At 40.2% G+C, this 24,708-nt stretch overlaps 1 protein-coding gene across 6 annotated transcripts in view; it reads right to left on the reverse strand.

The window, feature by feature from the left end:
- SLC4A4 (solute carrier family 4 member 4) overlaps nt 1-24,708 on the reverse strand; it is a 250,479-nt gene that overhangs the window by 100,407 nt on the left and 125,364 nt on the right. For 4 of the 6 annotated variants that reach the window (XM_034771668.1, XM_034771667.1, XM_034771671.1 and 1 more), the window contains exon 7: nt 8,831-8,907. In XM_034771668.1, the coding sequence (XP_034627559.1) occupies nt 8,831-8,907 (77 nt within the window). Of the gene's footprint in view, nt 1-8,830; nt 8,908-18,265; nt 18,362-24,708 lie in introns of all 6 variants that reach the window. The other 2 variants (XM_034771665.1, XM_034771666.1) reach the window with 1 other exon arrangement.

The raw sequence follows: 24,708 nt of genomic DNA on the forward strand, positions 1-24,708 counted from the left end.
GATCCAGGCCAATTTCTTTTTAACTTTAGAATTAGCTTTGGCTGAGGTTTCTGTTGATATGGAAACACTGATTTGGGTAAGCACTGCACACATCACAACAAATAAGAAGGGTTTTGTACATCTCTTTGACTAAGCACTCCAGCCGACCACACTCATTCAAAGCCTTTTCACATCCTGAACACAAGTCTTTCCAGCTGGAGAATATACCAGTTCACTCTATTATCTATATATCAATACATATTCCATTATGAATACACTAGTGCACATACTCAACAATGAAAGACGCTAACACACCCAACAGACCTCCAATAAGATATTTTCCCGTCTTTTCTTCTATTTCAAATATAAACCACCAGAAAAAGCCTTTAGGGGTTGCCAAGGTCATTTTAACAAAGCATGAAGGACCAACAGATTTTGCACAGTACTGGGAATGCCAGCACTATTATGTGGTAAAGAGCATCAGATTCCCAGGTTCCTGTGGAGTATTCACTATGTCTTCAAACAGAGGTAGCATTTTGAGATTCAAGAGACTGACAAAGGATAGATTCTAATTCACATGGAACATATAAGACATTGAGTTCAACTTCTGTTTGCAGACAAAGATCTGTCCTGTGAGCCAAACAGCCACTGAAAAAAATCCCCAGGATATACAAAACTATTAAAAATCGGCAGTTGACGTAAGAGCCGACTCCGTATCATGTCACTAACAATGTGGGTAAGGTAGTATGTGGTGAATCAAACAGCATAACCCGCTTGTGCCCCTCAAATTCTGTGGGGGTCAGCTGCACAAAGGGGAGGATGGATCTGTTTAGGACCAAGGCCTGAGACAGGGATTTAAGGGATCTGAGCTCTATAATACCCTAACAACTTGTAGGACCTTAGTCAAGCCTCAACCTCTGTGCCTCAGTTTCCTAACAGGGGGGTTGGGAGACAATTAATTATAGGTATATTGCACTTTGACCCTTCCAGCTAAGAATTACCAAAGTTAGATTTTAAGGGACATTGTCAGATGGAAACTGAGCCTAGATTTGGATCTTGTAAAAATAAGTTTTCACATAAGTCCTATAATATTTCCTTGAATTAATCATATGTTAGCTCATTTGTAAACATTCTCCTGCTTGTTGGCAACTCAAATATTGCAACAGCATGCCAGTGCATGAGAGCCTACAACAAAACAGAACAGAAAGTAGAGTAACTACAAAAATGACTAGCCTCTTTTCACTGAAAATCAGAGCTAGAGGTGAAGAGACTCTTAGTGAAATTCAGAGACATCACACTGGGAAGAGTAATAAACACCGGCAATGACAGAAAGATGACACAAATTACCTACATCAATTAAAACCATAGACAGAAAACAAAAAGATGAGACTCAACGTGAGGCAGAGGTGCTTTTAACCTGGCATAGGCATCCATTTTTATTACTGTATAAATCCAAACATACAAGAACACGAGCGAACATCTCTGAAGACACATCGTCTGAAACTTTTATACACTCAATGGGAAGGATAAACCTAGACCGCAAGAATGCTAAGAAAAACCTCATGTGGTGGTGTTTAACCAAAAATCTGAATGAAGTTTGCAATGCCCATACAGCAGTAAAACTAGGTCACTCCAGTTTTGGCTGCATATACAGAGGCATTAAAATATCCCAAAGAAGGGATCTAATAACCCTCTCTTTACAACTCTGTTGCAACAGCACCTGGAATATTGTACTTATTTCTGGGCACCTCGTTACCAGAAGGATATTGACAAGCTGGTGCAATTCAGAGAAGAGCAATAAAAATGATCAAGTGGTTGTGGGGGGAGGGTAAACGTACAAGGAAAGTTTAAAAGCGCTAAATATACAGTATGTATAACTTGATTCAGAGATGACTAGCAACCCAATCCTTCTCCCATTTAAGTAAATGGGAAAACACCTATTGCTTTCAATGGAAGCAGGACTACACCATAAGAAAGCCTAGGACAATTTAAAGGGTTTGAACACCAAGGAGGAAGAGGAATTATTTAGGGTGATGTGTGGGTGATAAAACTAGCAAAAATGGAGTAAAATGTGGGTAGTTGGAAGGTTTTTCCTAACATTCACTGAAATCTCTTAGGATGTGGAGTACCCTCCCATCCCTTGGGACATTGCAAACTAAGCTGGACAGAGTATTAGAATATTTGCTGTGAAGAAAAATCTTACACTGGCAGGGAGATGCACTGGGTGGACTAAGAAGTTTTTCTCTTCTATGGTTGGCTAAATGCTGAGAAGATTTTTCAAGTTATATCAGGTTTAGCAATCCAGGCATTATGTAATATATTTTAAAAATGATCCTTACATATATTTTTAGCAGGCACGCCCCCTTAACTACACCGTGAACATTAAAGTATTTCCATGTCGTCCTTCTACTCGACTAGGTTACTGTCAGTTCACTGTGAGGGAAAGGATTCCAGGGTACCTAAGGGTTCTCTCCTATGTAAGCAGTTAATGGTAACTGTACACTCCAAGGCTTGTCAGATTCTTCATCGTGAGCACATCCCAAACGGCGGAGCACGGGAAGGAAGCAAAAACAACCTGATGCAGCAATAATAATCTCAGTAATGGTTTTCCTTTCCAAAAGAATTCACCTGCATTTTCTAGAACAAACCCTGCAAGGAGCTATCCAAGTTAATTTGCGAGGCTTGTATTTTTTGACAGTACTCAAAATGTTAATTATGTCCCTTACACTGGTGCAACTGCGATATGGTGTTAAAGACAAGAAATAGTCTCTCTCCCTTCCCATATAGTCTGAAGACTCCCCCACCACTAAGCTCTGCTCTTGGGGCACATAGAACATCACTTCGGACTTTTATTTATAAATTGGAAAACAGAAAAGAAAAACAAAATGTGTCCAAAAGCACTAGGGCCTTTGCTTGTTGGGCTAACCATAAATGATTGCTATGTTGCCCACAGCTGGTGTCTTTTGAAACAAGATAAATGAAGGCAAATGATTTGTGTAAGCTCCGACATCAGGAGGGAAGCAATGGGTGTTCTGTCAACAACAGCACATACTAAAAATGGAACTCGCCTCCTCTTTAATTATCTTTTATAGATTTGCCAGGGAAAAAAGTAAAACTGATAAATCGTGCTTAAAAATAGCATTTTGTGTGATTCATTTAAGTTCAGGTTAATAATCGGCAGCAATAGGTTCTAGTGGAGAGGTGTGACTGACTCAGGACCATGATCACTTCTGAAAGAAGCTCATAATGCAGAATCAGTTTGCAGTTATTTGTGCAATCTAAATTTAACAAGGCACAATAAGTCAGCTTTTCACTGCCGCGGGGGTGGGGGGAATGTTGATTATTTAATGAACTAATTTTCATGCTTACAAGCCACCTGCAGCTCACCATACAGTTTAATTTAAAAAACCGGTGTGTATTTAGTGTTGGTGAAAGGAGTTGGATTAGCAGCCCGGGCAAAAGAAGCCGTTTGTTTATCTACAAGGCAGTAGCAGAGCAAACTTCCCACCCACACTACCTTGCCAAACTGTCCCAACCCAGATCTGGGGAAGGAGGAGAAAGGACTTCCTTTAGAGCTCAAGAGATACATCCGCTAGCATGCTCATACAGTTCTTGACCTTTCTGCTGAGGGCGCCAGCAGATTTTGAGATACAGGAGCTGGAACTGAGCCCCACCAAACTCATCTCACATAGGGGTCACCAAACATCCAACAGATGGAAACAACCTGCATTCCCTATTGAGTTGGGCTGGCTTTGAGCAGATGATCTAGAGGCGAAAGACCCTCTAGCCCACTGGCAATGCACTGAGGCTTCCAGTGCCCTAATAAGTGCTCGCTGAAGACTAAATCAAGACTGGATGTTTTTCTAAAAGAAATATGCTCTGGTTCAGCCAGAAGTTACAGGCTGGATGTAGAAAACAATGGAAGACATTCTATGACTTCTGTTATGCAGGTCGTCGGACGAGATTATCACAATGGGGCGTTCTGGCCTTAAAAAGCTATGCAAGCGAACAGCACCCTGCACCTGACGGGGAGATGTGGAGTAGTTATTTCCTTCTAGCAGGATACAGACATTCCCATTCCTGTGGCTCAGCTATAATAGGAAGAAAAGAAAAATGGGAGAGGGAGGCAATACGGCCCTTTCTACACTGCAAATACAACCATGTGAGGGCCTGCGTGCAGCAAATTAGACTGTTTCACAATTTTAGCCTGGTTATGATCATGGGGAGTTTGACACTCCCCTTGTAAAAAGCGAGAAATGCCAAATGATGGGACACCTTTTACCCATGGCCGGATGACAACATAAAACACCTTTCCCCTGACAGGGGCAGACTCTGCATTGTCACAAGAGACTTCCTTCAGCAGATAAGCCGCTACACAGTGCGGCCTAAAACCATAATCACAGCCGCAGCAACATCTGCAAATATACAGGTTTGAGATACGTACACACACAATATATATGATGTCGTGTGTGTCTGTGGGGGAAACGTAAGATCTAAATTCAAGGTGTTCTTTGTGTGCAGTTAAGATCCACAGTTCAGCTTTTCTGCGAACTCACCATTTTGGCAACAGACCTTACTTATTCTTGTTGTTACTACGACTTCAAAATCATCCGTTTTCGATGAGTTACGTGCAGGAAAATGAGTGAAACGTATGATTTTAAACTTAAACTAGACATTCCTCTTTTCTCTATCTTAGAAACCCAGCACAGGGCTTTATCGCTTCAGGCTTTCCACATGATTTTATTATCGGCTATATCTGCTTCTCATGACAATGCCATGTCATCTTATTCCAAGTACAAGAAAGAGACCTTGGATAAAGTATTATGCAAAGGAAATTTCCTAACCCCACCACTATTTATGGAGCAACCTGTTCTTTGATACAGGTCTAATCTGACTGCTTATCACATGGAGTCAATAACCTGCAGTCAATAAAGCATATTTTGTATTGGGAGAGAGGGGGGCAGATTTACACTAAACTAGTGACAAGATTTTTTTTTTTTTTTAAGTCAGTGGTAATAAATGCAGGCAATTTGTTTTCCAAAGATAAGCATAAAGTGCAAAGTTAGTCTATAATTCTCTAAGGGGAAATTAACCATTTAGATCCCAACCAACCATAAAAATAACACAGTTAGGTTTATTGCAACTATCTAATACTTGTGGGGTTTACACATTTTGGCCTCAATTAAAAAAAAAGCACGTAAACATGTCCTTAACTTTAAGCATGTGCTTAAGTTCTATTGACTTCAATAAGTGTCATTCCTGAACAGGGTCTTCTCTTTACATCTTTAGAGGCAGGCATGTATGCCTTATTCATGCCTGTGATGATTTACACCACGGATACTGGTATCAGAAGATGGAATCAAAAGTAACACTCAAACAAACCAAACACACTTCATTACACAGTTACATAGCTAGGCTGTTAGATTACTAAATTACACTATGACATGACAAAAATACAGCAATGAGATGGGATCGACAGTGGTACTTATCGCTGGTAAAACTTCATCCCCACTAAAGTTAAAGGGAATTTTACCATTGGCTTCCGTGGGAACAGAGTTAGGCCAGTGCTAAGCATTTTAGAAAAGTGTGTGGTGTGTACATCAATAAGTGAGGGGTCCTCTCCATTTTTGGGTGCCTGGAAGAAGCCACTCTCCAAATGAGAACTTCAGAGAAATAGGGAGATTGTATGGTTTAAGGCAGAGAGGTTCTCAACCTGAGGGGTGCAAACCCCTGGAGTCAGGGTCAGAAATCTGTGTCAGAGGGCCATGACCCCCGTTCTTCTATATTACTAAAATGGGAGGGCATCCCAGATATGGAAGGGAACTACTGCAGGGCCCCAGTATGGAAAAAGATGAGACCTGATGGTTCCAGAGATTGGTAGTTGGATAAGGAGCCTTTCACATGAAGCCTAGCAGCTACTGACAGACATTAGCATGTGTAGCGACTGTTTGGGGACACAGTGCAATCACTCAAACACTTTACACCAACACTAAATTCCCTTTAGAAAAAAAGAACAACAAAACAAAACAAAACAAAACAAAAAAAACCCTTCAGAGGAACAAACAGCTTCACTGTGAACAGAGAGCAAACAGTATATGTTTTTCCAGATCCTCGAATGCTCCCCAGGTGTTTTTCTGCTTACTAAGAGCCTACTGGAACACAGATTAACCCAAGTTCTGGTTATAATCTTATTATGCTATTAACTCATTGTACTTTGCTATTAACTCATCATTGTACTTTGCATACAAAGATAAATAGGCAGGAGAAGAGAACACAAACTAGTCCAAAACTTTGTCACTTAAAACATGTAAACACAATTTTCCCCTTTTTATTTGCAAGTTATTTCCTGTCTTGACCTAACACACACACCATCAACAAACTTCAGTACACCACCGTTTAAAGATAGGATGGTCTCCAATGCACACAAACAAATCAATAAAAATGGGGGAGCCTCTTTTTTAAGTAGAATCACATTCCAATATACAGCCTTGTGAACCAAAATAATGAAAGCCAGCTACTCAGCTGTCAAGGCAAGAAAATCAGTTCTTTTTACATACCCTGTTGTCATTAAATCATGACTTATTTCCTAGCTTCCTGGGTTGCTTGGTAAGTGCTTAGCTCAAGAAAGTTACAACGCATCATCGCAATTTCACCAATTTTATCAAAGTAGGCATATGAGCCAATGAGTAACTAAAGTTCGGGTCCAAAGTGATTTCTTGGGCTAACTTTGACCAACTTATGTGGCAAGAGTTTTTTTGTGAAAAGCTCATTAGCAGGATTCTGCTAAATAACTAACAAACATTTTAGACCAAGTTAGTTGAAATCCAGCGGTGTTTCACTATAAACAGACAGTCATTGTCCATACGGAATTCTACTGCACATTTCAAATCTCACTTTGGGAATAAACACAGTATTAATAGATCTGATGGCATTTAATATAAAAATGAATAACACAATTAAAAAAAACCCTATTTTCTGGATTTGCTTGATGTTGCCACTAAAATTGCAGTGATGCAAAATTCAGTGATGCTTCTGCTGCATAAAACTGAGGAAATTGTTGCAGTGTTTAGGTCTAGCTTGCTACTGAGGATATGGGGTCCAGATTACGAAACATTTTATACTATATTACATTGCTGCCTTTCCTGTTAAATACAGGATTTTGCCTCATGTTCCTTTCTATCAATATACATCAAGGCTTCCTTACAATCAGAGAGAGTGTATGTGTGCACACACACACACACACACTTTGAAAGACACTACCAACCAGAGCACAGAGGATGGCAATTCCATCCTGTGGTAACTTCTGAGGTTTTGCAATTGGTTTTGTTCCATGTTGGAACGAAAGCATCTTTCTGAAAACACACTGTTGTGTTTTCGTTCTATAGCCTGGTGGTTAGGGTGCTGGTGGGGGATGTGGGAGACTCAGGTTTAAGTTTTTGCTCTGTCTGAATTACAGCAGAGCTCTTCATCCCCAATTCCTCTGATTCAGGCAAAACGAGGACTTGAACCTGGGTCTAAAAGATTCCAAGGCAGACCCCCAACCCATCTACAGCGAGGGTATCTTGCTCTCTCACAAAACCAAACTATCTCCACAAAATAATTTGGCTTTGACAAAACTGGATATTTTGCCCAAAAAAATAAAAATAAATTAAAAAAATTTAAAAATTACTTCCAAGAAAGTTATTAACAGATTATTAAAACTAAGATTAGAGGGGAAAATGTGTCTCTATTCTTTCTACTCCGTGCATTTGACTGCAGTTTTTGTATATAGTCCATTTCGGTGTTTCTCCAGTCAGTCATTTCCCCACTTTTGTGTGGATCTTCCATCCAGCAAACAGAGAGAGAATTTTTTTGTTTTACACCAGAGAAATATGCAATAGCATAAACCACAAAATTTGGCTGGGGGCACTGAAAGGCAGTTGTAGAACCTGAAGTTATTTTGAACTATTTTTCTTATAGTGACTGTGTTCATGTGCCCCTTTAACAGTGTAGAAGAAGAAAAAAAAAGATGCCACCAAAGAAACAGTCACACCTTGAGAATATCTTGGTTTTAAATCTGTAACAAAAGGATAATCGAAATTTGCACAGAGCATTTATTCAAACGCTAGCTTTCAAAGTGTTCAAACCCTAAACTCTCTGAAAAGATGAGACACCACACCAAGGAAGTAAGTATGATTCCCTTAGCACATGCAAAGGCACCACAAACACTGTCCCATTCAGAGAACCTCAAACAGGTAAATTATTGGAGGCTGGTAACAAAGGCTTTATGTTCATTGATATCATAGGTCTACCCAATCAAACTTTTATTTTATATCAGCTTGGGTTTCTTTTAAGACCGTTTTGGTCAAATGTGCATTTTTGACGTGATCACTGATAAGGAATCCATCACCCACCAGATGGGAGTGCACACCCTGTGGTACAAGCAGCTCTAAGTCATACCATCCTCTATAAAGTGTGTTGCGGAACCTAGGCTGAAAGTGTGCATCTCCCTTTCAACATGTAGAGGAAAGCTGGAGATAATCAGAAGCTAGATGTTATCCATTCACTTCTCAAGGAAAAGGACAACGTACTTTGCTTAACCAGTAAATCAGCAATATGGCTGCCAAATCTCTTCGTCACACCACAAACTACCGCAAGCAGTGGTTCCTTCATCCCTGATAATACCACAGCTGTTGCTTTATAAATGGCTGATACTTACAATTGGGGCGTTTTGTAAGCCAGCCATGCAGAACACCTGACCCATCTACATACCTGTTTCTTGCCCATCTCTTGCACTCCATTTTTATGGTCCAAACTCACCCACCCACATCCCCCTGCACAACTTCAAATGAAGTCAGAATTTGAAGCTTACCTGCTCTTTGTCAGGTTTGTCAGAGATGTCATTCAGACTGGTGGAAGTCAGGTTTCTATGAGTCATGGCTGGACTGCCTGTAAGGACAAGGTCAATACCAGTTAAGGCATCTGTTACAACCCAGCAAAAAGGACACAGAGGGCCTGGCTATAGCATTACCTTCCAAAGGGCTGCATAAGAAGGGCAGGGTAGTGGGCCAAACTGGAAAAATTGTAGAGCCAGATACAGCGTGCTTTATGGAGTTCAAAGTTGCAAAGGGGATAGAAGGAAACTAAAGATTCATAGTATCTGGTCCACAAAATTCCCACACTAAGGGCTTGTCTACACTACCGCATGGGGTCGATCTAAGATACGCAACTTCAGCTACATGAATAGCGTAGCTGAAGTCAACATACTTAGATCTACTTACAGCAGTGTCTTCGTTGCGGTAAGTCGACAGCTGATGCTCTCCCGTCGACTCCGCTTGCGCTCCTTCTTCTGGTGGAGTACCAGAGTCGACGGGAGAGCGCTCAGTGGTTGATAAATCGACCCCTGCTGGATCGATTGCTGCCCACTGTTCTGGCGGGTAGTGTAGACATGTCCTCAGTATGAAACAGAAATAAAATAAAGTTTAAGGCACTTACAAAAAACAGAGTTTGAGCGCTGCTCCTGGACATGTTTGACAGGTAACCCTTCCTACACTAGTCCCCCCCCAGTTAAGAGAACAGGAAGCTTTCTAAGTAAGCTGACAGAACGGCTGGTTTAATCAACACTGCATACTGGGAGCTTGTCTATAGTAACAGCTGATGCTGGTTAGAAGAAATTACTTTTCTTCCAATTACCTTGTTAACTGACCCTCCCTGTCAACCATGGACTAATTCTGAGATTGCTGAACAGAAGAGACAAAACTATCTGCACATCAACTTGGTGTAAACCACTGTCATCAATAGGATAGCGGACTGAAGTTACCCAGAAGACAGAGGCCAAAAGTTTAAATAGGTGGACTTAACCTTTCTTCCAAAGAAGCAATTGACAAGATATACACTGCTCAGCCTTAAAATGTCAGTAAAGTAACCTAGCAGACCTCAAGGCAGCAAAGCCAAATAGTAATTGTGCACAAGCTTATGGACAATTATTCCCATTGAACCTTTATGTTTTCAGACACTGCGGCAGAGAGGAGGAAATAACTTGGAAAAATAAGACGCAACCAAACCTTCACTCATTTCTAAAATTCTATTAGAACCCTTAAATTTTTTATTAAAAAAACCCCACACACAGGAACATTCATAACTACAAGAAGAAGAAAAAGAAATCAAACAGCCAAAGAGAGACATTGACGACAAATATAATATACCCTCAATCTGAAAGGCATGTCAGTTTCTGAGTATGCTCTTTTTATGGTTCTGAAATTTTAGGATATTTTCTCTGTGACTTCTGCTGGAACCAGAAGTTCTGACATACAGCAAGAGAGCCTCTTATCACAGATTTTTCTAGTCATGACCAGAAGTAGAGCTACAGAAAAATCTCAAAGAGTTGCTGTGAGATTTCCCAATCAAGTTTTCAGACTCTAGGTTGGGATATGTCTCAAAATAAGCTTCTTAATTTATGGAGGTTTGTTCAAACTAAAATCCAAAAGTCAGGCTTCCAAAAGAGATCAGTACCAAGCAGCTCCCACTGTTCTCACTGGAAGCTGCTGGGAGCTGAGCACCCTGTGAAAATCTGGTTACTCCATTCAGGTGCACAACTAGGAACTGAGCTCTTTTGAAAATCTACTCCTAATGTTATGATGTTCAGCCACCTTCGCACTGCTGGAGATATAACTCAGGTGCCAAGATTGGTAAGCCACTGGCACCTTTTGTTAAGGCAACAACACTGCTCTCAAGCCCCCCTTTTCTGATAAGGAATTCAATTAAAAACTTCTGGGGCACAAGTGATATTATGGCAACAATTTGTATCATCTTCCAATAAGTATATATCTTCCGGGACACTGAAGTGGTGCAAGTTAAACAAAATCCAGGGTCCTTGAACATGTCTACCTAACTTACTTATCCAGGATGGGGACCAGCAAATTGCTATTCTGATCTTCCCAAATTTCATCAATTTAAATGACTTTCAGTAGGGATTTCCTAGAGGTCCTATCAGAGGGTCTCCAGTGCTTAGGGAAGTTCCAATTCACTTTCCTTTTTATCTCCATCATTAACCTTACTTGTGTATACAGCATGCACATACATATACCTCCCCTTTTAAGATGAGGCTGTCGATACATATTGAGACAGATTTCAAGTAATCAAAAGGGTTTGGACTCACTGGGAGGAAAGTAAATGGACAGACTCAATATATTATTTTCCTGATTCCGTTTTAATTACAATATTCACAGGGTTCAGCATTACTTTGAACAAGAATGGCTAAAGAACAGTAGTAAGCAGCTGAGCTTGGATAGATGCTATGCAAGGAGACCTGCAAACTTCCTCCCATCATCCAAGCCAACCTTATGCAAAAATTTCCCAGAGTGCCTACATGTCAGGTGGGAAATTACATGTCTGAGACCAGTTACGTGCAGCCTCAAATGTTCCCTGGTTTCAGTATGCCAACCTTAGTGGTGCCCCTAAAGTTTCAGTAAAGTATCTGATTTGTGCTTTATGTATGTGTGATACATGATAAAAAAAATTTCATAGGGGGCAAAAATCCATCAAATTTGCCTGTCAGCATATTTGCATCTATTCTACAATATATACCTTGCTTTGTGTTTCTGAAAACCACCTTCCTCATTTTGAACAGAACGTAAAGAAATATTTGCCACAGAGCATAGGGGAAATGGAGAAGCAAAATAAGGCTGGATTCTTTAAATCCTGTAGTGATTAAAACCCAGTGATTTTTCTTCTTGCATTTAGTTGATTCATTAGTTTTTAAAAGTTACAGAAGGCTGCCAATTCTGGGCATTTTTTTATATGTACATAATGTACATATGGGTTAAAAAGAAAACAATAGAACTGCATGGAGAAGCATGGAGGGGAGTTTTGCAAATCTGAAATCAAATAAAGACACGGGAAGGCTTTTTTTTTTTTTTTTTTAAATATAGAACTTGTTCAAACCAATAATTGGTATCTCACAGCTGGGTGAATTGAAGCAAAAGGTTCCTATTGAGTGTCCTTTCCTATTATTAAATGAGAGATGAAACAGACAATATTGCCCACAGCTGAGCTAAACAGCTTTGAAGAAGTTCACATACCTTCAAAGATGGAAATACTCATGGGTCGGGCACAATTGCTGTATCCCACATTTACCACCTACCCATTGCTATTGGGCTGGGTAGTTTGGGCTGCTCGTTGGATGCAGCAGCATACAGGGAGATGTTGGGATTGATTTCTCATTGTCCAAGGAGCTTTTCTTCTTGTCATATGATCTCCAAATCTTGGCAGTGTCTGCAGCCATGTCATATGGTCACAGAGGCCACTACACGAGTGGCTTCAAGTTTAAAAAACAAAAACAAAAAAGAAAACTTTGCGGGGGGGACCTAGAAACTTGCCAATTGCTTTATTTAAAACAATGTTCCAAGCTGTTTTAAACACATTTGAGAGTATTCAGAAGAGTTTTGGAGCCGGGTTGTGCTGTGCTGTGCTGCTATGGGGAAGGCTATTTGCTGAAGGTGTAATTCCATTTTCTGTTGACTGCACTGGCAAAAAAAGATGGTCCTGTTGATGAACTAACATCTGGATTTCTAGCTCCAAATCTCGACTGGGCCACACATGGACTGAGTCAGGCCATTTCCAGCTACTCACCAATAGATATCTGTCCACATCACAAAATTTGGTGGGATCTTTCTTATGAGATGCCCAAGACTGAACTAACATGCCTGGAATGCTGTATTTTAGGTTAATAGATTCACAGATTATATGGCCAGAAGGCACCACTGTGATCACCCAGGCTGACCTCCTGTATAACACAGGCCATAGAATTTCCCTGAATTAATTCCTGTTTGAACCTGAGCAGATCTTTCAGGAAAACATCCACTCTTGATTTACGATTGAAGTACATTGGTAGAAAACTGTTAATCCAATGGGATAAGTGAACTCCAGAGCAGAGGGGCTCCAAAAAAAAAAACAAAAAAACAAAACCTGCCCTTCCAGCTACCGCTCATATTGCTACGAGGGTCCTTCAGATCAAACGCAGCATCACAGTAACTGCACTATGTTTCCTCCAATTGAAACTTTTCAAAAGGGGCTCTGTGATCCTGGTCTTAGGGGCCAAAGTCCCACTGAATTCAGCGGGGAAGGAAGTGACCCTAAAGAAAAGGCCATATTCTGTATCACCTTCTGTTTCTGAGATGTAGAACTGTACCCATCTCAGCTGTAACTATGGCATCGCTACTTGCGATGTTATAATGACTTACTTTAGCCAGAAACTAAGTCCAGACATTGTACTAACCGCTGTGAAAAATAAATAGGTTTAACCTTGGCATTTCTGTTTCAGGCAGAAAGGCTTTCACCTTCCAACAAAATGAAATGCAAGTAGTTCAATCTTTAGTTGGCTAACCTCAGTGTTAAAGATCAGCCAACAGTCACAGCTGGAAAACAAGGGACCATAAAACAACCATTTACTCTAAAGCTCAAGTGTGAACTCCTGTTTTTAATGTTTATGGCTGTACATTTATCCGATTTTACGTTTATGAATCCTTTTTAATGGGGACTGAACGCCTGATCCTGCTAGCACATCACTCTGCATTTTGTAACACAGCAGCTAGTGCACTTTGCATGCACAGCTGCTGATTTTATAGGATGCACAGCTCCCAACACCTTCACACTCATTCCCATCCCAACCCACTGGATATCAGGGGAAAGATTTAACCCTAATTCCCTACATTTTCAAAACACTGCAGGGGAGGAAGCTACACAAGTCCTTTCTCTTGACTTTCAGTAACAGCCATGTGGCTAAATCACCAGCTACTTCTGGAAATTTAGGGGCAACAGGTGTTGGAAATACTAAGCGCACAAGAAACCGGACTCCTGAATTCAGACTCTCATGAGAACTGACCCTAAAGGAGCATGAAAATAGTTTGAACAGATAGCCACAAATAGGTTCTTAGATCTCGAAAATTCTTTTAAAGGAACACTGTATGGAGGGCAAGTGTCATCTTCAGGTTAACTCCTCATGTCTCTTTTTTTTCCAAGAGAGTCACAATTCCTTGAGTTTCTTCATAGATAAGACAACTTGAGAGCAGGAGGTAAAGGGCAACATCCAGCCCTGATATAAGCAGCTATCACTCCTAATTATCCTGGGTCTTTAATGATGAAACACACCACCAGTCAAATTCAGGCTTATTTTTTCTATCTTCACTTGGCACAACAAGCTACAAAGTCTTCACTCACTGGTCTGTTAAACTTTAGATCTGCGTATCAGAGCCTAAGGAAGTGCCTGTAGCTGATGGGATGTGATGTGAGCTTCTCACAATCCTGACTGAATACAGCTGCCAGGTATAGATGACGCACATCTTCAGCTCCTTTTGGCCACCTGCCCGAGGCAGAATATAGGCTCCAACACCTTGAGCTTGCAACACTTTGCAAGTTTCACGTCCACACACCACAGTCTTTCAAGACATTTTATAAGCATTGGTGTCAAACTCTGGGACAAGGTCTTCAGTTCAGGCCAGGCTCAAATGAGCACTCTCTGCACTGGCTTCTTCAGAGCATGGATGGGAAGCTGCAAGCATTGTATCTCTACCAGTTGAGCTGACCCTATGAACTCCATCCCAGCATGCACTGTCCTGTTTTTAGAAGTTACCCAAAGGCCTCTCAATACAAGACGACTGCTGGGCAATGTGTCATGGGCGCTTCAGGACTCCCAGAACGGCATAACAGATGCAGCTTGTATGGACCTGACCACATTTCTCTGACAAAAAAACAGTATTGCTGCACGGACTGTCCCAAAGACAAGCAAGACAATCCACCGTTTCATGCAATCAGCACCACTGCAACTGCTTCTTGTGTGAATGTAACAATATCCCCACCGTGGCAGGCTCACTGCATTAGAGACTGCCAGGGAGAGGTTATGGGGGTATCACAATGCTACCAAAACCTCCCTTCCTCACAGGGAACCAGCAAAGGGCCAGGCTTACCCAAAAAGTGAGGAGGGCCATGGTGACACGACCCTGGTCAGCAGGGCAAGGTGCAGATTCAGCGTCTCCCCTCCTCCACATCTTCCACTGCCAGCCTCCTGTAAAATCCCCAGTGGAAGCTGAAGTTGCCCTTCCCCAGGGGAACCCCTAAGAGGAAGCAGCAGTAGGGACTCCAATCTCCCATCCATCCACACTTAAGTATAAGCAAGACTTGTTGGTTCAGGGAGCTGCAGTTTCTAGTTTGCACCTCCCGACTCCAACTGAGGTGACCCTGACCTCAAGTCACCAAAGATCTTTAAGCCGAACTTTACTTATCCTTGAGCTAAGATCCCATTTCCTACAGGCTGTTTTTCCAGTACTGGCAGGAGTTACATCTAGGAATTTTTCCATAGGCTGACAAAAAAAAAAAAAAAAAAAAGAGCGTTTCCTTGTGGGAAAAACCAAACTGTAAGATATGAATGGTGTCACTTGCTACAAGAAAGAAAAATGCATACTGAAGAGAGGAAAGGACTAGTGGAGAGACGAAGAAATATGATTTATAAGACAAGCAAGCAAAAAACTAGAAGCACTTAAACGGCCTTGTGTTAAAAAAGTGTGCAACTAAAAAGCGGACCCACCTAACATGCAGACATCAACAGCTGGAGAAATACAAACTTGAGTAGATTGTGTTAGTAGCATGTGGCATCCTTGCTAAACAACGTTGCCACAAAAGCCGGGATGGCCAGAGGCAGTTTTTTACAAGATAAAATGGTTTTTACCACCTTATGAAAAACTAGTTAGTCCCAGTTGAAGGCATTTTTTAAATAAAGCTGTTTCATTACATGCACCCCATTACATTTAATTTTAGTTACATATTCAAATTGTGGTTACATAAGGCAGTAGATTCATCGATTTTATTTGTACAACCCTAAATTAAAGTACAACTGCAGTGGGTGTACTGCTAATATATGTAATTATTATACCGAACATCAGAATGTCTGCATATATTTGGTTCGGTATTTTCCTCCAAGAAGGTATACATGTCATGACTCATTTCCGTTTTCAATATTATATAAAAGTCAAAAACATCTGGTTATATGAACCTGACAGTAATGCAGAGGAGTAGGCTTGAAGCAATCAGAAGCAGGCAAATTTGCAGACTGCCAATCCAGATCCACTTGGCCACGCAGTATTCTGTAGCAGAAGACCAACTTTGATGTAGGGGATAGACCGAGCCTATTCCTCAGTTTTGAATGGATGTATCCAAAGTTTGAAAAGATTCATTCCGTGCTTGTTGAACACTGATGCCACCCATTCTCCCCCTCCCCCCGCATTTCCCAGTTTAAACCAGATGTAAGCCGGTATTTACCAGCACTCTGTCCTAAACTAATTTTTCCTGGGAAATTGCCAACACTGCACAGAAGTTCCATGGTTTTGTGTCAACCAAAAAGAAATGGAGCCCTAGAGATTTCTTTAAAATGACCATGTGCCGAACCTGAACTAACACAATGTTATTCATACCCAGTGGTGTCCTGCTACTGAAATAAATACAATATAGAGGCAATGTGCTAGAAACTCTATCAACACTGTCTCAGAAGAAGAGAGAAAGAACAGAAAATGGGGGAGGAGGGAGGGATTTAACCACCAGGAGCCCAGCCAATACGCTGCTCAGATGCAAGTAAAGCAGAGTCTGGGAGCAGAGAAACAAGAAACCATGCTGTGTCAATCCTCAGAAGCTCACTCTTCTATGCAATTAGATGGGGGGAAACAATTTCTGCATTAGAGTCCTAATTCAGCAAAGCACTGAAGAACATGCTTATCTTAAAGTACGTGCCCCATATGCTTAAGTGCTCTGCTAAATAGGAATAATTTCCTGAATATGGGCCAAGTCACCTCACCATATCTGTGATATCAGTAATGTTACCCCTTGGATTTATACAATCAGATGCTAGCGCAAAAAATAAACCAATCAAAACCTCTTCAACTTGACATTTCTTTCTACTAATAAACTGTATAATTACCTTTTATTGTTCTGACAACTTAAGATTCACGATTCAAACATTTGATGATTACTAAAAACAACTATGGCTTTGTAAAGGGCCCGATGCTATCATCATTGTATTGATGGTACCTTGCTCTGAAAACAGTTGCACTGAAATCAGCAAGACAACATGAGGAGCAGTGGTAGGAACAGGCCCTGAACAAAGCTCAACTCATCACTGAACAATACATTTGGTGAGTTTTGCCAGCTCTGTGATATATGGAAACCTACATAGATACAGATTTCATTTGTAAGGAACCGAAATTCAACTTTGCATTTGTAATACATTGTACAACTGGCAAACCTTGTTAAAATCGTTAATAATATCAGATATTTAAATACATAAATAACAGGTAACTTACTACATTTAATTCTTCAGTAATAGCTGCTTTGAGGGATTGGTAATGAGATTATGGGGCCTTTCACCTGTAGTTTGACAATCTGACTTTGTTCCAGACTGGAAGCTGTTACCATGTGTTGGCTGTTTAGTGACCTAGTGAATGAGTTGATGGTCTTGGTCTGGTCCCTAGTAGGAAGGTGTCTCAATCAAAAAACCACCACATTCATTGCCTCTCATTGATAGTTTCACTGGCTGACTTAGAAGAGAGACAAGAGTCTGAATGGGAATGGAACCTGAACTACCCTTTCACCACTAGATGATGGAACTTTGAGAAAAGAGCAGGAAACACTGTTGGGGCATCCACATGAACACCTATCGCTGTATCTAGTCCAGGGGTAGGCAACCTATGGCACACGTGCCGAAGGCAGCACGCGAGCTGATTTTCAGTGGCACTCACACTGTCCTGGTCCTGGCCACTGGGCCCTGCATTTTAATTTAAATTTTAAATGAAGCTTCTTAAATACTTTAAAAACCTTATTTACTTTACATACAACGATAGTTTAGTTATATATTATAGACTTATAGAAAGAGATCTTCTAAAAATGTTAATGTATTGCTGGCACGCAAAACCTTAAATTAGAGTGAATAAATGAATTCACACCACTTCTCAAAGGTTGCTGATCCCTGATCTAGTCTATGCAGAGCGGATTTCCAATCTCTCTGGCTATTACTATGATAGTGCATATTTAAGAATTTTAACTGCTAAGTGTTCCCCCTTTCTATGTTTCTCCAAACTAACCTATTCATCTAGGATGACCAGATGTCCCAATTTTATAGGGACAGTCCCGATTTTGGGGTCCTTTTCTTATATAGGCTCCTATTACTCCCACCCCCATCCCGATTTTTCACATTTGCTGTCTGGTCACCCTATATTCACCTGCAGTGGCTCTGCCCTCCTCCCGACGTCCCCAGTCATTGACTTACTTAGCCATCCCACGCTGGGGCTGCGCTGCACTCGGATTTCATCATCCAACGTGCGGGTTGCTAGGCAGGGCACAGAACTCTCAAGTGGGCTGCGTGCTTTAGTGTTGAAAGCAGAAGACAGAGCAGGAGACGATAGCAGCAGTGAGGAGGAGGAAGAGAGCAAAGTTAAGTAGTAAAAAAAACTGAAGAAAAAAGCTAAAGCAATTGCACAAGCAAGTTAGGAAAGACAGTGTTCGAACATTCACTTTGTTAAACACACAAACCCACCTCTCCACACAGCAACCTTGTTCTGGGAATAGCTCTTGGGAAGGCATGAAAAACCCCATTCCAATTTCACTCTTCAGAACTTGGGCACCGTGTCTTGTAGGTTAATACATACTGGTCAAAAATGTTAAGCCTGGGTGCCTAAAGTTAAGCATCTAAATCCAAATTCATTTACCTAAATAGAAGTAGCCTGAATTACAGAGCAGCCCCAGCTCCCAGTGGAATCAATAGGAGCTGCAAGTGGCCAGCATCTTTGAAAAATTAATCCGTTCTCTTTAGGAGCCCAGCTTTGAAAATCTTGGCCACTGCACATAGCCAGATATACACCAATTAGTGTTCTGTAAATGTACTCCATTTTGTGGCACTTTAAATAATGCTAATGACTAATTCTCCCGCTCTTTTCAAATATCACTTGAAAACATCTCTTTTCCTCCTTAATCTCTCTCCCTGCGCTGTTATTTGACTCTGTTCCTGTATTATTCAACTCTACAGAGACTTGGGACACAGTGTGTATGAAAGACACTCTACAAAATAAAACTGTATTGTACTGTACAGTAAAACATTTAAAAATAAAAGAAAAGAAAAAAAGTGTTCCATTGTCAATATCCATCATTCTTTGTTGTATTCTTGAACACATTCTAGCCTATAAGAAGCATTATAATAAACATGGTTATTTTAAACATTTCTACTTGCAAACTACTCGTGTCAGCTCAGAGAAACCAACCAACCAACTCAGCTTTCTTCTCCTGGCAATCCTCTACATAATGCTCACTAGGTATTTAAAAAACCATACACACACTACACACAGTGCTTTGTAACATGACATGTATTAAGGACATGCGCGCATGCGCACACACACACACATTTTCTATTGCCTTTTTTCTGCTCATTTTGATTGATTTACTCATTTATCTGGCAAGCTGTCGGCTCGCATGGTGTCGGTGTTTCAAGATTCTAGCAAGAAGGAAAACTAGCTTTCTAATAATGGCTAAAATTTATAGTGATTTGTATTTTTCAGCTTCAAAAAACACCAATGAGCATTTTCTAACTAATCCTCATATACCTGTGTAATGCAAGGTCAGTATTATCCTCATTTTACACGTTGGCAAACTAAGATTTGTGCCAGGGCACACAGTGAGTCAGTGTCAGAATGAGGATTAAAAACTCGGGAATTCTTGTCTTCTAGTCCTTTGTGCAGCCCAATACACTAACTAGATGTTCAAAAGCCTCTACAATTTCAGGACTGGAATGCCTTGCCAGATAGCCAAAGACTGGCTGTGAAATCCAGTGCCTAACACTACTGTTCCATCTTTCTTAATAATGCCATATTCAGTGACCAGAAAGGAAACCTTAGAATTAACATGATGAACACTCAGAGTCAACTTACAAAATGAGATGCAATAGTGCAGTCCTCTTCCTCATGCTGGAAACCAATATTTTGATTAAACATTTTTGAAGCTATTGTTGAAATTATTGCAGATTTTATGAAGAGAAATGAAGGACGGTGCCTTTGAAAGAGCAACTTTTGGTAGCTCCAGCCAACAAGATCCAAGTGGAGATCTTTGCCTTGTATGCTTTTGATAACCATCTGCCTCTTGCTCAAGCAACAGAGTACTTGAAATAAATAGCCCATATTGACTCTCTCCTCCATCAAATTATGATGATGATTAGGAAATTATGATTTTCACAGCCTCTTTCATATCAGTGGATCCAATCAAAGCAAAATGATTTCTGGGGAAAATTCCCCTTGAAACAATGTTGGCTGGGCACGACCAAGTCTCAACCCTAATTACACATTTGTAAATAAAAACATTTATTGCATACCTTTGCCATTGAAGGATTTTAAACTTGAAAAGTGTTTCGGCCAATTTAATCATCACTATGTCTTTTTAAGAGAAGTAATTAAACAAATGAATTAGGAACAGAATGATTGTGCCAACCCGTGTAATGAAGAGATGGTCATCCTGGGTGAGATTTTCAAAAGGCACATAGGGTAGCCAGCTGCCATTGAAAGTCTCTGGAAGTTGGGAACCTAGCTCCTATTTGTGCCTTTGAAACTCTCCCCCTCTTACAATGCTGAATTTTACAGACATTTCACAAATCTCCAAGTGATTTTAATGAAAGCAAATATGAAAATGGATTTTAGAAACACCGCCATGGTCTTTCCCAAACTATTTGTGCATCACATCAAATTGTAATAAACCCGTAGTCTGCAATTTAAAGACATCATGGTCACTACCTGAGCTAGAACCCAAGTTCTTTGGCTCCAAATATATAGGCCTCTACCACCTGAGCTGCAGATTATCCGTGAGACATCAGCAACAGAAGCAAGAGCTCCTCTGTGGACTAGCCAATACAGGACAACAGTCGAACACATTGAGCGAGAGGCTTCTTAGGAGTCATCCCATGGGGACTTCATGACTGCACATTATAAAGTGAGAGTACAATAACAACTAATTTAAGAGTTAAGAAATTATTAAACTTCCGTTTGTTCAAATTTTCCTACTCTGTAATGTATACAGAGCTCCCCAGATTCCTTCCCCACAAACGACATGAACAAAACCAAATACGCCAAAGATATATATATAATAATCAACCTAAAGGAAGCCTAAATGTGTCAATGCTTGTAATATCACCAGCTCCTTTGTTATAATATGCAGGGTTTGCAGGATTGAGTCCCTCTTAGTTTTATTATATTACTGAATTTGCTACCTCAATCTTAATATAAACAAATAGTCCATTTCTCTGTTTAGTTTCTAATAATTATTTCTATATTCCTTGTTTTTCTTGCTTTGATAGCATACAGGTTAAAGTGTATCAATCCTAAACTTGCCCATGCTCTTGTTCTAAAAAAACAAAAAATAAGTTTTTTAAAAAGTTAACCCTTTTCCAGATGAAGCGAGTTATAGGATGTTAATCTTCATACCATTTAAATGATTCAAAACAAAATTATCTGTAATTCCAGACATGTGACAATTAAAGGAGAATTACATTGCAGTTGTTTAATGACAAAATGCTCTTTAAAAAAAATTGGCAATAATCCTAAAAAGAGGCTTTCCCTTCAAGGTTTTTTTGTTTTGTTTTGTTTTAAACTGATCTTCCTCCTTTTAGGAGAGTAAGTGACCTAGTGCTAAGGAGAAGATAGAGAAGAAAGTGAAACTTCTAAGCCTAGTTTTATTTTCCAAACCAAAGAGCAAAAATCAAAATGGGTAACAGGTAAATTTTATTTTCAAAAATTATTTCCATTTAACAATATTTAAAAAAAATATTACTTTCATCCTGACAGTGTCCCATTAAATATATAACAGAGTTCAATTCTAGAGCTAGCAGCAATTAACAAGAATAGCCCATGACCCTGCAAACACTTACACGTGAGTAATTTTCTGTATGGCCCATGGAGGACAATGGTGACTCACACATGTGTTTGCAAGATCAGGGCCACAGTATAGTGATATGTAAAGATAACACAGAAGGGGAACTGTAGCACAGTAGGAAGATCCTAAATCACTAGGATGCACCACAACTGCTAATGTACAGGGCCGGCTCCAGATTTTTTGCCGCGGGGGAGGAAAAAAAAAAAAAGAAGAAGAATTTTGTGCTGCCCCAAAATTCCATTTCCATTGAGCACTTCCATTTTGTCTAAAGGGCAGTTTAGGCGAGGGGTGACTGTACTTTAAAGAATCATTGTGAGCAACGGGGACTCACCATGCACTGAGGTTGCCAGGTTGGCCTTCCTTGGGCAGCTATTTACAGTAACTCCTCACTTAACGGTGTAGTTATGTTCCTGAAAAATGGACTTTAAGCGAAACGATGCTAAGCGAATCCAATTTCCCCATAAGATTTAATGTAAATGAGGGGGTTAGGTTCCAGGGAAATTTTTTTCACCAGACAAAAGATATATATAGATATAGATATACACACACACACAGTATAAGTTTTAAACAATTTAATACTGGTACACAGCGATGATGATCGTGAAGCTGGGTTGAGGTGGTGAAGTCAGAGGGTGGGATATTTCGCAGGGAATGCCTTACTGCTAAATGATGAACTAGGATTTGGCTGAGCCCTGAAGGGTTAACTGGTTGTTAATGTAGCCTCACTCTACAAGGCAGCAGGCATGGAAGGAGGGGAGAGAGCATAGCAGACAGAGACACACACCATGTGTCAGAGCGAGAGATGCACATTTCCCCTTTAAGTAGCTGACTCCAGTCTTAAGTACACTGCCTTGTTAATTAGATCCACTTGCTGAGACCACAGCTGCTGCCTGAAAGCTCCCTCTGTCCTGAACCCTGTCGTATGTACCCCCTGCTCTATGGAAATGGGGTAAGCGGGGTACAGGAGTGGGGGAAGGCGGGACACCCTGACATTAACCCCCCACTTTCCCCTTCCCCGCCCCCCATACAGTAAGCAGGAGTCTCTGGGAACAACTCCAAGGCAGAGGGCAGGAGCAGCACATGGCAGTGCGGGAGGGACAGCTCAATGCCAGCAATTGCTAGCCTGCTGGGCAGCTTCAGCACAGGGAACTTAGGGGAGCTGATAGTCCACCCTGATTACAAGCCCCCACCAGCTAGCTCCAATGGGCTGCTCTTCCTGCAAGCAGTGGACAAAGCAGGCGGCTGCCAAGCGACGTTAGAAGGGAGCATTGCACAACTTTAAACGAGCGCGTTCCCTAATTGATCAGCAACGTAACAATGAAACAATGTTAACCGGGACCACTTTAAGTGAGGAGTTATTGTATTCTGAATGGAGTATTCCTCCCCTCTTTAAGTTATTGCAACATAGTAAATATTTATAATTGTGCATATGTTTTCTATTTTTAGTTTATAAAGGTAATGTTTCCAAAAAAAGCTATTGGAAATCCAGTGGCAGATTGGCAATCCACATTTTAAAAAAAGAGCATAGTCATACAGTTAAAATATTGTTTAGTAAAGAAAATGATATTCAGGAACAAATTAATAAGACTGGATAACATGTTAAATCATGGGTTCCAAACACACATTTAAAAATATTTATTGCACATTAAGTGCCAATAAGTTATATAAAATGTTGAGGTATAACGGACATGTAGTATGGTATATAAACTAGTTATACCTCATTAAATGTCACTTCATCAATACTTTTTTAATGAATATACACATCATTGTATAAGCACAGTCAAATTAATGGTAACTTTAAAATCAGTTTGGTAACTTAGTTTAAATTGTTTTAAGGGTGGACTGGAGGTTAGAAGTTATCTGTTCTAATATTGGCAGAACACAGAGCAGCTGTTTAAATATCTTATCAGCCCATAAACCTATTACACAGAGAGGTGAGAAGTAGACAAGGCACAAATCTCTTCTCTGGAGGAAATATCACTGACATTCTTATTAACCTCCTATACACTGTAGTAATAATTGTATCGTTAAATTTATTAATCTTATTTGGGTTATTGCTGATAATGTACTATACATATTGTATTACTTTTAAAACAACCTTTGTGCTTTTGAATCATTTAAGCACTATACCCAGATGTACAGACACTCTTTTCTTAACCTATGTATTATATAATTTTAACATTAGCTTTAATAAAAATTTTAAATTTGTATGAAAGCTTCAAAACAATGCAAACAAAATGGAACTGTTGAAAGGAATCATCTACATGGCAGAAATCACGATGGGCTGGTGGCACTTTTATTGTTATCAGGCAAGATGAAAATCAGCTGTTGTCTTGTTCTCACTACATTTCTATAGGTTTAAAGGCCAAATTCTGCCTTCAGATGTAAATGTGGATCACCCAATGAAATCTAAGCAGTGATGTACATACATCCAAAGGCACTTTTGGTTTTACTTTTTTTTTTAATTAAAGCATTGATAAATAATAATTATTATTATGATGATACTTAGTTTTTATATAACCCTTTTCATCCTTAGAGCTCAAAGCACTTTATTTAAAGTTTAAGTTCTTTAACTTCAAATTTATAACACTTCACTATTTATTACCCCCCATGTATAGATGGGGAAACAGAGGCACTGAACAATTAACTGACTTGTCCAAGGTCACGCAGCAGATCAGTGACAGTGCCAGGAACAGGACTAGGTCTCAAGTCCAGTTCAGTGGAGCCACTGGACCACAATGTTTCTTCCAACACTAAAAAGAAATGAATGAAAAATCTAGCCATTATATTGGTGACCCAACTTGC

Source organism: Trachemys scripta, chromosome 5, assembly GCF_013100865.1.
Source record: "Trachemys scripta elegans isolate TJP31775 chromosome 5, CAS_Tse_1.0, whole genome shotgun sequence".
Taxonomy (NCBI): Eukaryota; Metazoa; Chordata; order Testudines; family Emydidae; genus Trachemys; species Trachemys scripta.